Here is a 14,955-nt window from a genome sequence, read left to right as displayed (position 1 = left end):
CACCACCCACCCACAGTGAGCCTAAGGTCCATCCAGGGGCTCCATCAACTACACCACCCACCCAGAGTAAGCCTAAGGTCCATCCAGGGGCTCCATCAACTACACCACCCACCCACAGTGAGCTTAAGGTCCATCCAGGGGCTCCATCAACTACACCACCCACCCAGAGTGAGCCTAAGGTCCATCCAGGGGCTCCATCAACTACACCACCCACCCACAGTGAGCCTAAGGTCCATCCAGGGGCTCCATCAACTACACCACCCACCCACAGTGAGCCTAAGGTCCATCCAGGGGCTCCATCAACTACACCACCCACCCACAATGAGCCTAAGGTTCATCCAGGGACTCCATCAACTACACCACCCACCCACAGTGAGCCCAAGGTCCATCCAGGGGCTCCATCAACTACACCACCCACCCACAGTGAGCCTAAGGTCCATCCAGGGGCTCCATCAACTACACCACCCACCCACAGTGAGCCTAAGGTCCATCCAGGGGCTCCATCAACTACACCACCCACCCAGAGTGAGCCTAAGGTTCATCCAGTGGCTCCATCAGGAAGGGTGAAGTCCAGCGCAGGACAATACCCTGTTTGTTACTGAGCCTGAGTGTGAGAGTGTGAGAGTGTGAGAGTGTGTACGTGTGTGAGTGTGTGAGTGTGTGAGCGTGAGAGTGTGTGTGTGTGTGTGTGAGAGTGTGTGAGTGTGTATGTGTGAGAGTGTGAGAGTGTGTGTGTGTATGTGTGAGAGTGTGAGAGTGTGTGAGTGTGTATGTGTGTGAGTGTGTACTTGTGTGAGTGTGTGAGTGTGTGAGTGTGTGAGTGTGTGAGTGTGAGAGTGTGAGTGTGTGAGTGTGTATGTGTGTGAGTGTGAGAGTGTGAGAGTGTGTGTGTGTGAGTGTGAGTGTGTGTGTGTGTATGTGTGTGAGTGTGAGTGTGTGTGTGTGTGTGTGTGAATGTGGAGGGTCATGTATCATGTAATCCCTGTTTAATGGGACAGCTAATAGAATCCATGAGGAGCCAGCAGCAGTAATCACACACACACACACACACACACACACACACACACACACACACACACACACACACACACACACACACACACACACACACACACACACACACACACACACACACACACACACACACACACACACACACACACACACACACACACACACACACACACACACACACTCCTGGGTCTGATTAGTGGTAGAGAGTGTTTGTCCTCCTCGGGGAAATGCACTAAAGAAGTGGAGAGTGGATGTGTTGGGTTCGATCTCCGTCCCAAATCGCACCCTTATAAGTGCATTACTTTTGACCTGGCTCCATAGGACTAGTGCACTAGTCCTACTAAAAAGTAGTGCACTATTTTAGGGAGAAGGGTACAGTTTGGGACACATATAGAGAGAGGAAGAAGGAAAGGGGGTATGAAATGTGTTGAGGGAGGAGAGGACGAGGCCTTAGGAATGGTAGGAATGTCCATTGTTTGGTCCGAAGGAGGAGGGAGGGAGGTAGAGAGGAAAGGGGTTTTGTTTGTCCTGGTCCTTGGCACAGCACAGGAGGTCTAACCAAACTCCTTTGTGTTTGTGGGTCCAAATGGCACACTACTTACTACCTTTTGACCAGGGCCCATAGGGTGCACTATAATGGGGATAGAGAGACATTTGGGGCACGGTCCCTAATGTCCACATAGCTCTATAGTTTAGCCTACACAGGACAAGGAGCTAACAACGGTTATTTCATTTTTTACATTACAGCCACTACTTCAGCCAACACTAGCAAAAATGGAAGGAAATCAGCTCAACGCCATATTTGGTTTGATGTTACTTGAAGGTGATTTGGTGGGATTCAAAAATACATTGCACAATTGGCCTTGCATCGATTGACTAGTTAGATACAGTTTGTAGTGGCTGTTTAAAGACCCATAGATGACAGTTTCCCCTGGCCCATAGACTACTGTCAGGGTGAGGAACCATCACCATCGAGTTGTAAAATCGTGAACATCCCCTTTAAGGCCTACAGCCCTTTAAGTAATCAATAATAGTAGAACAATGGTATTCCAAAAACAACACAATTCCTCTCTTTCTCATGGCTCTCCTCCTCTTCCTCTCGTTTCTTTCTGATGGCTATCCTCCTCTTCCTCTCATTTCTTTCTCATGGCTCTCCTCCTCTTCCTCATTTCTTTCTCATGGCTCTCCTCCTCTTCCTCTCATTTCTTTCTCATGGCTCTCCTCCTCTTCCTCATTTCTTTCTCATGGCTCTCCTCCTCTTCCTCATTTCTTTCTCACGGCTCTCCTCCTCTTCTCTCATTTCTTTCTCATGGCTCTCCTCCTCTTCGTCTCATTTCTTTCTCATGGCTCTCCTCCTCTTCCTCGTTTCTTTCTCATGGCTCTCCTCCTCTTCCTCATTTCTTTCTCATGGCTCTCCTCCTCTTCCTCATTTCTTTCTCACGGCTCTCCTCTTCTTCGTCTCGTTTCTTTCTCACGGCTCTCCTCTTCTTCGTCTCGTTTCTTTCTCACGGCTCTCCTCTTCTTCGTCTCGTTTCTTTCTCACGGCTCTCCTCTTCTTCGTCTCGTTTCTTTCTCACGGCTCTCCTCTTCTTCGTCTCGTTTCTTTCTCACGGCTCTCCTCTTCTTCGTCTCGTTTCTTTCTCACGGCTCTCCTCTTCTTCGTCTCGTTTCTTTCTCACGGCTCTCCTCTTCTTCGTCTCGTTTCTTTCTCACGGCTCTCCTCTTCTTCGTCTCGTTTCTTTCTCACGGCTCTCCTCTTCTTCGTTTCGTTTCTTTCTCACGGCTCTCCTCTTCTTCGTCTCGTTTCTTTCTCATGGCTCTTCTCTTCCTCATTTCTTTCTCATGGCTCTCCTCCTCTTCCTCATTTCTTTCTCATGGCTCTCCTCTTCCTCATTTCTTTCTCATGGCTCTCCTCTTCTTCGTTTCGTTTCTTTCTCACGGCTCTCCTCTTCTTCGTCTCGTTTCTTTCTCATGGCTCTTCTCTTCCTCATTTCTTTCTCATGGCTCTCCTCTTCCTCATTTCTTTCTCATGGCTCTCCTCCTCTTCCTCATTTCTTTCTCATGGTTCTCCTCTTCCTCATTTCTTTCTCATGGCTCTCCTCCTCATCCTCTCTTCAGTCTAAACAAGTATTTTACTGTTTCATTTGGCCATGGTAGGGGAGTGTTTGTACACACACACATAAACACGGCAAGGGTTAGGAGCGAGGGTTAGGGTTAGCGCAAGGGTCAGGGTTAGGAGCGAGGGTTCGGGTTAGGAGCGAGGGTCAGGGTTAGGAGCGAGGGTTAGGAGCGAGGGTTAGGGTTAGGAGCGAGAGTTAGGATTAGGAGCGAGAGTTAGGGTTAGGAGCGAGGGTTAGGGTTAGGAGCGAGGGTTAGGGTTAGGAGCGAGGGTTAGGGTTAGGAGCGAGGGTTAGGAGCGAGGGTTAGGGTTAGGAGCGAGGGTTAGGAGCGAGGGTTAGTTTTAGGGATAGGAGCGAGGGTTAGGGTTAGGAGCGAGGGTTAGGGTTAGGAGCTAGGGTTAGGGTTAGGAGCGAGGGTTAATTTTAGGGTTAGGATCGAGGGTTGGGGTTAGGAGCGAGGGTTAGGGTTAGGAGTGAGGGTTAGGGTTACGAGCGAGGGTTAGGGTTAGTTTTAGGGTTAGGAGCTAGGGTTAGTTTTAGGGTTAGGAGCGAGGGTTAGGGTTAGGAGCTAGGGTTAGTTTTAGGGTTAGGAGCTAGGGTTAGTTTTAGGGTTAGGAGCGAGGGTTAGTTTTAGGGTTAGGAGCGAGGGTTAGGGTTAGGAGCGAGGGTTAGTGTTAGGAGCGAGGGTTAGGGTTAGGAGTGAGGGTTAGGGTTAGGAGCGAGGGTTAGGGTTAGGAGCGAGGGTTAGGGTTAGGGTTAGGAGTGAGGGTTAGGGTTAGGAGCGAGGGTTAGGGTTAGGGTTAGGAGTGAGGGTTAGGGTTAGGAGCGAGGGTTAGGGTTAGGGTTAGGAGTGAGGGTTAGGGTTAGGAGCGAGGGTTAGGGTTAGGGTTAGGAGTGAGGGTTAGGGTTAGGAGCGAGGGTTAAGGTTAGGGTTAGGTATTTAAGTATTTTGCTGTTTCATTTGGTCATGGTAGGGGAGTGTTGGTGACTTTTTAGACAGGCCCTGCAGCTGTAAATACACTGTCTCATGGTAGAGCGAGTGTGTGTGTGTTTAATTATACTCCAGGTCCCCACAAGAACACTAATCAAACACAAATGTGACCAACTGGGGACATTCTGTTGGTCCCCACAAGATCAAATACTATTTCTAGGGGGTTTAGGGTTAGGTTTAAGATTAGGGTTAGGGGCTAGGGTTAGGAGCGTGGGTTAGGTTTAGGGTTAGGTTTAAGGGCTAGGGTTAGGTTTAGGGTTAGGTTTAAGATTAGGGTTAGGTTTAAGGTTAGGTTTAGGGGCTAGGGTTAGGAGCGTGGGTTAGGTTTAGGGTTAGGTTTAAGGGCTAGGGTTAGGTTTAGGGTTAGGTTTAAGATTAGGGTTAGGGGCTAGGGTTAGGAGCGTGGGTTAGGTTTAGGGTTAGGTTTAAGGGCTAGGGTTAGGTTTAGGGTTAGGTTTAAGGTTAGGTTTAGGGGCTAGGGGCTAGGGTTAGGAGCTTGGGTTAGGTTTAGGGTTAGGTTTAAGGGCTAGGGTTAGGTTTATGGTTAGGTTTAAGGTTAGGTTTAGAGGCTAGGGTTAGGAGCATGGGTTAGGTTTAGGGTTAGGGCTAGGGTTAGGTTTAAGGTTTAAGGGCTAGGCTTAGGAGCTGGGGTTAGTTTTAGGGTTAGGAGCTAGGGTTAGGGTTAGGAGCTAGGCTTCGTTTTAGGGTTAGGAGCTTGGGTTAGTTTTAGGGTTAGGAGCTAGGGTTAGTTTTAGGGTTAGGAGCTAGGGTTAGGAGCTAGGGTTAGTTTTAGGGTTAGGTTTAAGGTTAGGTTTAGGAGCTAGGGTTAGGGTTAGGACCTAGGGTTAGGGTTAGGAGCTAGGGTTAGGGTTAGGAGCTAGGGTTAGGGTTAGGAGCGAGGGTTAGGAGCTAGGGTTAGGGTTAGGAGCTACGGTTAGTTTTAGGGTTAGGAGCTAGGGTTAGTTTTAGGGTTAGGAGCTAGGGTTAGTTTTAGGGTTAGGAGCTTGGGTTAGGGTTAGGAGCTCGGGTTAGTTTTAGGGTTAGGAGCTTGGGTTAGGGAAAACTTGTATTTTAATGCTGGTGGTAATGAGATTTGGCTATTGGTGAAAGAGACCTTTGCCACTGTAAAAGAACAGTGTGTGTGTGTGTGTGTGTGTGTGTGTGTGTGTGTGTGTGTGTGTGTGTGTGTGTGTGTGTGTGTGTGTGTGTGTGTGTGTGTGTGTGTGTGTGTGTGTGTGTGTGTGTGTGTGTGTGTGTGTGTGTGTGTGTGTGTGTGTGTGTGTGTGTGTGGTCAGTTTTTCAAAGTGGGCAGCAAGGGAGCGACCAAGGGACATTCTTTCACCATCGCATCACTTCCTGTAACTCCCAACTTTTCCCTTCCTGACTTCCTGTTACTTAGACCTACTGTGGAAGGACACAAACACACACACAATCTGTAATGTCTGAAAATATCCTCTCCTGCACACTATGAGAAAATATGACCAGACAGGCCACATCACTGCCTTTGGGCAGGCATAGCGAGCCAATCCCTGGAATTGTCTAATTGCAATGAATGTATGGTTGTTAGGTACAGGATTTCAAAACTAGTACAACAACCATGTTCTCTCTCTCTCACACACCACATCATGTATTACAGCTGGTTGGTACAAAGGCTTTGTCAAAACAGGAAGGAAACTACTTCTGCATCCCAAATGGTGTCCTTTTCTCTCAGTGGTGAACTATAATTGGCAAAAATATAGAACGCAACACGCAACAATTTCAAAGATTTAACTGAGTTACAGTTCAAAGAAGGAAATCAGTCAATTGAAATGAATTCCTTATGGCCGTGATCAGTGGGTGTCACCTGACTGGACAGAACCAGCCAATCAGAATACAGTTTTCAAAATGGGGCATTATTACAGGCAGAAATATTTATCAGCAGCCCCTTCCTAAGACAATCCCACAGGTGAAAGACCAGGATGTGGAGGTCCTGGGCTGGCGTGGTTACACGTGGTCTAAGACAATCCCACAGGTGAAAGACCAGGATGTGGAGGTCCTGGGTTGGCGTGGTTACACGTGGTCTAAGACAATCCCACAGGTGAAAGACCAGGATGTGGAGGTCCTGGGCTGGCGTGGTTACACGTGGTCTGCGATGTACTGACAAATTGTGACGTTGATGGCGGTTCATGGTCGCGAAATTAACTTGACATTATCAGGCAACAGCTCTGGTGGACATTCCTCAAGTCAGAGTGCCAACTGCACGCTCCCTCAAATCTGTGGCATTGTGTTGTGTGACAAAACCGCACATTTTAGAGTGGCCTTTTATTGCCCCCCAACACAAGGTGCACCTGTGTAATCATCATGCTGTTTAGTCAGCTTCTTGATATGTCAGACCTGTCAGGTGGATGGATTATCTTGGCAAATGAGAAATGTTCACTATCCGGGATGTACACACATTTGTGCACAACATTAGAGAGAAATACGTTTTTTTGTGTGTATGAAACATTTCTGGAACACGGGACCAACACTTGTTGCGTTTATATTTTTGACACGATCCAGTCAAAAGTAGTGCACCAACTAGGGAATAGGGTGCGATTTGGGAGGTAGTCTACAAAGGCATTTCCAGGTCAGAATAACCTACAAACATCATCCATTCCCTTCCAACACACACACACACACACACACACACACACACACACACACACACACACACACACACACACACACACACACACACACACACACACACACACACACACACACACACACACACACACACACACACACACACACACACACACACACACACACACACACCTGCGAACACACACAGCCACACACACACGCAGCCACACACACACGCAGCCAAACAAACACGCACACACACACACAGCCACACACACACGCAGCCACACACACACGCAGCCACACACACAAGCAGCCACACACACAAGCAGCCACACACACACACAGCCACACACACACGCAGCCACACACACACGCAGCCACACACACACACAGCCACACACACACAGCCACACACACACACAGCCACACACACACGCAGCCACACACACACAAGCGTTGCTTGCTCTTTGGGGTTTTAGGCTGGGTTTCTATATCAGCACTTTGTGACATCAACTGATGTAAAAAGGTCTTTAAAAAATACATTTGATTGATTGATTGGCTGTATGTTTCTGAACACAGTAATGTTCCATTCGGGATAAATGGTTTCCCTCACAAACCCAGTCTCAATCCACACACATCCTGCCACGGCTGGCTGCCTCAGTGAGAGACGAGGGGGTGTAAAAAAGACATGGTCACTTAGTGAAGTTCAGAACAGCTGTTTGGCGTGAACAGAGAGACAGACCGTAGGACTCACTGGAAGTCCCTGGGTGAAGTCATTAAATATAGTACTGATTACTCCCTGGGTGAAGTCATTAAATACAGTACTGATTACTCCCTGGGTGAAGTCATTAAATACAGTACTGATTACTCCCTGGGTGAAGTCATTAAATACAGTACTGATTACTCCCTGGGTGAAGTCATAAATACAGTACTGATTACTCCCTGGGTGAAGTCATAAATACAGTACTGATTACTCCCTGGGTGAAGTCATTAAATATAGTACTGATTACTCCCTGGGTGAAGTCATTAAATACAGTACTGATTACTCCCTGGGTGAAGTCATTAAATACAGTACTGATTACTCCCTGGGTGAAGTCATTAAATATAGTACTGATTACTCCCTGGGTGAAGTCATTAAATATAGTACTGATTACTCCCTGGGTGAAGTCATTAAATATAGTACTGATTACTCCCTGGGTGAAGTCATTAAATATAGTACTGATTACTCCCTGGGTGAAGTCATTAAATATAGTACTGATTACTCCCTGGGTGAAGTCATTAAATATAGTACTGATTACTCCCTGGGTGAAGTCATTAAATATAGTACTGATTACTCCCTGGGTGAAGTCATTAAATACAGTACTGATTACTCCCTGGGTGAAGTCATTAAATATAGTACTGATTACTCCCTGGGTGAAGTCATTAAATATAGTACTGATTACTCCCTGGGTGAAGTCATTAAATATAGTACTGATTACTCCCTGGGTGAAGTCATTAAATATAGTACTGATTACTCCCTGGGTGAAGTCATTAAATATAGTACTGATTACTCCCTGGGTGAAGTCATTATATATAGTACTGATTACTCCCTGGGTGAAGTCATTAAATATAGTACTGATTACTCCCTGGGTGAAGTCATTATATATAGTACTGATTACTCCCTGGGTGAAGTCATTAAATATAGTACTGATTACTCCCTGGTTGAAGTCATTATATATAGTACTGATTACTCCCTGGGTGAAGTCATTAAATATAGTACTGAATACTCCCTGGGTAAAGTCATTATATATAGTACTGAATACTCCCTGGGTAAAGTCATTATATATAGTACTGATTATAGTACTGAATACTCCCTGGGTAAAGTCATTATATATATTACTGATTATAGTACTGAATACTCCCTGGGTAATGTCATTATATATAGTACTGATTACTCCCTGGGTGAAGTCATTAAATATAGTACTGAATACTCCCTGGGTAAAGTCATTATATATAGTACTGATTATAGTACTGAATACTCCCTGGGTAAAGTCATTATATATATTACTGATTATAGTACTGAATACTCCCTGGGTAAAGTCATTATATATATTACTGATTATAGTACTGAATACTCCCTGGGTAATGTCATTATATAAACTACTGATTAGAGTACTGATTACTCCCTGGGTAAAGTCATAATATATAGTACTGATTACAGTACTGATTACTCCCTGGTTAAAGTCATTATATATAGTACTGAATACTCCCTGGGTAAAGTCATTGTATACTACTGATTATAGTACTGATTACTCCCTGGGTAAAGTCATTATATATATTACTGATTATAGTACTGAATACTCCCTGGGTAATGTCATTATATAAACTACTGATTATAGTACTGAATACTCCCTGGGTAAAGTCATGATATAATGTCATTTTAGTGTAAGAGCTGTTTGAAAAGACCTCCTGAAATGTCATCCTGTTTTGGTGGGATGGAGTTTTCTATGGTGACATCACCAAGCAGTAAATGGACCAATAAGAAAGAGAGTTCCAAACCTCCCCACTCAGACCACTCCCAGACAATCCAAGCAAAATTATTGTTTAAGAAATTGCCCTTTGCTAAGAAGCTATTTTTGGTTTAATTTTTTGACCATTTTAAATTGGAAACAATCACTGTAGATTTGATATTGAGATGAAGACTGCTATATTTGGCCTTTCCATGTCCTTCATCTCTACAGGAGTGACAATATAGTTGGGGTTTGTGACAACGCTGCCTGAGGAAGACTCTAGTAGTTGAGATGCGTCACAGTTATGTGTCCTGATGTACTGACTGGCTGACTGCTCCCATATCTATTCATTGGGTAAATATATAATGTCACTAAAGTCAGTTCATTTTGTCATCTTTCTTTGAAACAAGCTATAAAATGTATGTGGTCCAGTTCTCAGCCTGGCCACACGGAGGCAGTGCGACATGGACAGGAATCAATGTGAGAACCAGGCCAGGGGAAAGTCCCTCTTTACCATCCAAACCCTGGGTGAGTCTGTGATAGACTGGCTTCTGGGTGGAAACACTACTGCCATTAGTTCTGCTGAGACAGGCAAACTGCCAGGGTGGGGCACTAAAGTGTGTGTGTGTGTGTGTGTGTGTGTGTGTGTGTGTGTGTGTGTGTGTGTGTGTGTGTGTGTGTGTGTGTGTGTGTGTGTGTGTGTGTGTGTGTGTGTGTGTGTGTGTGTGTGTGTGTGTGTGTGTGTGTGAGAGAGAGAGTGTGTATGTGTGTGTGTATGTGTGTGAGAGTGTGTGTGTGTGTATGTGTGTGAGAGTGTGTGTGTGTGTATGTGTATGTGTGTGTGTGTGTGTGTGTGTGTGTGTGTGTGTGTGTGTGTGTGTGTGTGTGTGTGTGTGTGTGTGTGTGTGTGTGTGTGTGTGTGTGTGTGTGTGTGTGTGTGTGTGTGTGTGTGTGTGTGTGTGTAATCCTGGGACAACACCAGACTTTATCTTAGCTGTGTGTTTTGGTTGATCTGTGGTCTGCTTACATCAGATTAAAACGATAGGTCACCCTTGAACCCCCTCTGACACACACAGGATGAGAGGGGGCAAACTTATGTCCTCCTCACAGATTCACAGCTTCCTGTCAAACCCTAAAAGGTCAAAGGGCACTTTGTCTGGGTGTATCTCAATTTCCTTCAACCGTACTAGTGTGAAAGTTGTGGAAGTGAATAACCCTATCCTGTGACGTCAAATGAATGTAACGTAAAGAAAGAAGAGAAACCGACCACAAGCACAAGACACTGACACGGTTTCCTGACACAAAGTCAGATTCCACAGCCACAAAGTCAGATTCCACAGCCACAAAGTCAGATTCCACAGCCACAAAGTCAGATTCCACAGCCACAAAGTCAGATTCCACAGCCACAAAGTCAGATTCCACAGCCACAAAGTCAGATTCCACAGCCACAAAGTCAGATTCCACAGCCACAAAGTCAGATTCCACAGCCACAAAGTCAGATTCCACAGCCACAAAGTCAGATTCCACAGCCACAAAGTCAGATTCCACAGCCACAAAGTCAGATTCCACAGACACAAAGTCAGATTCCACAGCCACAAAGTCAGATTCCACAGCCACAAAGTCAGATTCCACAGCCACAAAGTCAGATTCCACAGCCACAAAGTCAAAATGGGCTTTTTAGGCTTAATTTAAGGTTTTTATTTGTATTTTATTTAAACTTTTTCTATGCAAGTCTGTTAAGAACAAACTTGTATTTACAATGACGGCCTACCCAGGCCAAACACTAACCCAGAGTTTAGGATTGGGCATAAAGTTAACAGTGTGGTTAAGGTAAGGGAAAAGGTTAGGACAAGGCTAAAAATCAAATTTAAGATGATCAATTGCAGAAATAGCTGGGGTTAATGACTGTGGAAATTAGTGACGAACCACTTGGATTGTCAGCTCCTACCTGCGTACGGTGATCTTCAGTATCCTATAGGATCCCTTGATGAGGATGAGGGCCTCTTGTCGTGAACCATACAGGGCTGATCCATTAATATTCACCAGCTCATCTCCCACCCTCAGCTTGTTACACTGTTCTGCCTTTCCATCATCTTCTATCTGGAGAAAGAGAGAGAGAGAGAGAGAGAGAGAGAGAGAGAGAGAGAGAGAGAGAGAGAGAGAGAGAGAGAGAGAGAGAGAGAGAGAGAGAGAGAGAGAGAGAGAGAGAGAGAGAGAGAGAGAGAGAGAGAGAGAGAGAGAGAGAGAGAGAGAGAGAGAGAGAGAGAGAGAGGGGGAGAGAGAGAGAGAGAGAGAGAGAGAGAGAGAGAGAGAGAGAGAGAGAGAGAGAGAGAGAGAGAGAGAGAGAGAGATGCCATCAATGCATTCAAAAGGAACATAAAATTCAACACACCAATTAGGATCTGGCTAAAAATACTTGAATCAGTTATAGAACCCATTGCCTTTATGGTTGTGAGGTCTGGGGTCCGCTCACCAACCATGAATTCACAAAATGGGACAAACAACAAATTGAGAGACTGCATGCAGAATTCTGCAAAAATATTCTCTGAGCACAACATAGAACACCAGATAATGCATGCAGAGCAGATGCAGGCCGATACCCACTAATTATCAAAATCTAGAAAATAGACGTTAAATTCTACAACCACCCCAGGACAGCAACAGCAACACAATTAGACCCAACCAAAAAAATGTAATTACTTGACACATTGGAAAGAATTAACAAAAAAACAGAGCAAACTAGATTGCTATTTGGCCCTAAACATAGAGTACACAGTGGCAGAATACCTGACCACTGTGACTGACCCAAATTTAAGGAAAGCTTTGACGATGTACAGACTCAGTGAGCATAGCCTTGCTATTGAGAAAGGCCGCCGTAGGCAGACATGGCTCTCAAGAGAAGACAGGCTATGTGCTCAATGCCCACAAAATGAGGTGGAAACTGAGCTGCACTTCCTAACCTCCTGTCAAATGTATGACCATATTAGAGACACATATTTGCCACAGATTACACAGATCCACAAAGAACTTGGAAAACAAACCCAATTTTGATAATCAATAAAGCCCCTTGAATTGAGAGAGAGAGAGAGAGAGAGAGAGAGAGAGAGAGAGACAGACAGACAGACAGACAGACAGACAGACAGACAGACAGACAGACAGACAGACAGACAGACAGACAGACAGACAGACAGACAGACAGACAGACAGACAGAGGGAGAGGAGAGACATACAGAGAGAGAGAGGGGAGAGAGACATACAGAGAGAGAGAGGGGAGAGAGAGACAGGATAGAGACATAGAGAGAGAGAGGGGAGAGAGAGACAGGATAGAGACATACAGAGAGAGAGAGGGGAGAGAGACATACAGAGAGAGAGAGGGGAGAGAGACATACAGAGAGAGAGAGGGGAGAGAGAGACAGGATAGAGACATAGAGAGAGAGAGGGGAGAGAGAGACAGGATAGAGACATACAGAGAGAGAGAGGGGAGAGAGACATACAGAGAGAGAGAGGGGAGAGAGAGACAGGATAGAGACATAGAGAGAGAGAGGGGAGAGAGAGACAGGATAGAGACATACAGAGAGAGAGAGGGGAGAGAGACATACAGAGAGAGAGAGGGGAGAGAGAGACAGGATAGAGACATAGAGAGAGAGAGGGAGAGAGAGACAGGATAGAGACATACAGAGAGAGAGGGGAGAGAGACATACAGAGAGAGAGAGGGGAGAGAGAGACAGGATAGAGACATAGAGAGAGAGAGGGGAGAGAGAGACAGGATAGAGACATACAGAGAGAGAGGGGGGAAAGAGAGACAGGAGAGAGACAGGAGAGAGACATACAGAGAGAGAGAGACAGGATAGAGACATACAGAGAGAGAGAGACATACACAGAGAGAGACAGAGATAGAGACAGACAGACAGAGAGAGAGAGGAGAGAGAGAGACATACAGAGAGAGAGAGAGAGAGAGAGAGAGAGAGAGAGAGAGAGACATAGAGAGAGAGAGAGAGAGAGAGAGAGAGAGAGAGAGAGACATACAGAGAGAGAGAGGTGAGAGAGAGAGAGAGAGAGAGAGACATAGAGAGAGAGAGAGAGAGAGAGAGAGAGAGAGAGAGAGAGAGAGAGAGAGAGAGAGACAGAGAGAGAGAGGTGAGAGAGACATACAGAGAGAGAGAGGTGAAATACATGTATTTTACACACAGCTGCTTTAGATCCAAGTCAAACAGAGTCACCAAAAGTACACTGAATACATTTATTTCGTCAGATTCTTGGTTGCTTTCAGCAATAACATGTCCCATACTCTTCCATCCCAAGTCAAGCCTTCAATTCTGTCATGATGCATCTGCAAAGACACCCTAATATGTCCAGTGCATTACCTCTGACCAGGGCCCACTGAGGTCCCATTCAGACAGGACCAGTCCTTCACTCCAACCATCTCACTGTCCCCTTGGAAACACAAAACCCCACAACATTCTGGAACAAACAGCCCAGTAAGAAACATTCTGATTCCGTCCCAAATGGCACCCTATTCCCTACTCAGTCATTCCACATTCCCATCCTGTGGTCATTGAAAAGGTTTCTCTCTGGTTTGGTCAGCATTATGTATGTTAATAAGGTAATGTTGAATATGTGGTGACTGACTGGGTTAACATTAAGTACACTATATGACTAAAGTATATGGACACCTGATTGTTGAACATCTCTTTTCAAAAACAGGGGCATTAATATGGAGTTGGTCCCCCCCTTTGCTGCTATAAAAGCCTCCACTCTTCTGGGAAGACTTTCCACTAGATGTTGAAACATTGCTGCAGGGACTTGCTTCCATTCAGCCACAAGCATTTGTGAGGTTGGGCACTGATGTTGGGCGATTGGGCCTGGCTCGCAGTCAGCATTCCAATTCATCACAAAGGTGTTCAATGGGGTTGAGGTCAGGGCTCTGTGCAGGCCAGTCAGGTTCTTCCACACCGATCTCGACAAACCATTTCTGTATGAACCTTGCTTTGTGCATGGGGGCATTGTCATGCTGAAACAGGAAAGGGCTTTCCCAGAACTGTTACCACACGGTTGGAAGTACAGAATTGTCTAGAATATCATTGTATGCTGTAGCGTTAAGATTTCCCTTCATTGGAACTAAGGGGCCCGAACCATGAAAAACAGCCCCAGACCATTATTCCTCACACACAGATCTGTTGGTTATGTGGTGAAGGACTGGATTAGAAGTGTTTTCCATCTACTGTCCGTCTCTCTCTCTCTCTCTCTCTCTCTCTCTCTCTCTCTCTCTCTCTCTCTCTCTCTCTGGGTTAGCAGTGTTTTCTATCTGCTGTCCGTCTCTGTCTCTCTCTCTCTCTGGGTTAGCAGTGTTTTCCATCTGCTGTCATCTCTCTCTCTCTGGGTTAGCAGTGTTTTCCATCTGCTGTCGTCTCTCTCTGTCTCTCTCTCTCTGGGTTAGCAGTGTTTTCCATCTTCTGTCGTCTCTCTCTGTCTCTCTCTCTCTGGGTTAGCAGTGTTTTCCATCTTCTGTCGTCTCTCTCTGTTTCTCTCTCTCTGGGTTAGCAGTGTTTTCCATCTTCTGTCGTCTCTCTCTCTCTCTCTCTGGCTTAGCAGTGTTTTCCATCTGCTGTCTCTCTCTCTCTCTCTCTGTCTCTCTCTCTCTGGGTTAGCAGTGTTTTCCATCTGCTGTCTCTCTCTCTCTCTCTCTCTCTCTCTGTCTCTCTCTCTCTGGGTTAGCAGTGTTTTCCATCTGCTG

At 45.8% G+C, this 14,955-nt stretch overlaps 1 protein-coding gene across 1 annotated transcript in view; it reads right to left on the bottom strand.

Moving 5' to 3' along the window:
- The window catches only part of LOC124008868 (protein Shroom4-like), a 100,916-nt gene that overhangs the window by 52,012 nt on the left and 33,949 nt on the right, over positions 1–14,955 (bottom strand). Inside the window, exon 2 of the mRNA XM_046320452.1 lies at positions 11,170–11,321. Within this exon, the coding sequence (XP_046176408.1) occupies positions 11,170–11,321 (152 nt within the window). The remainder of the gene's footprint in view (positions 1–11,169; positions 11,322–14,955) is intronic.

The sequence above is a fragment of the Oncorhynchus gorbuscha genome, linkage group LG21, assembly GCF_021184085.1.
Source record: "Oncorhynchus gorbuscha isolate QuinsamMale2020 ecotype Even-year linkage group LG21, OgorEven_v1.0, whole genome shotgun sequence".
In the NCBI taxonomy this organism is placed as follows: domain Eukaryota; kingdom Metazoa; phylum Chordata; class Actinopteri; order Salmoniformes; family Salmonidae; genus Oncorhynchus; species Oncorhynchus gorbuscha.
The sequence above is the reverse complement of the archived record's forward strand: the minus strand, read 5'-3'. Positions and strand labels throughout refer to the sequence as shown.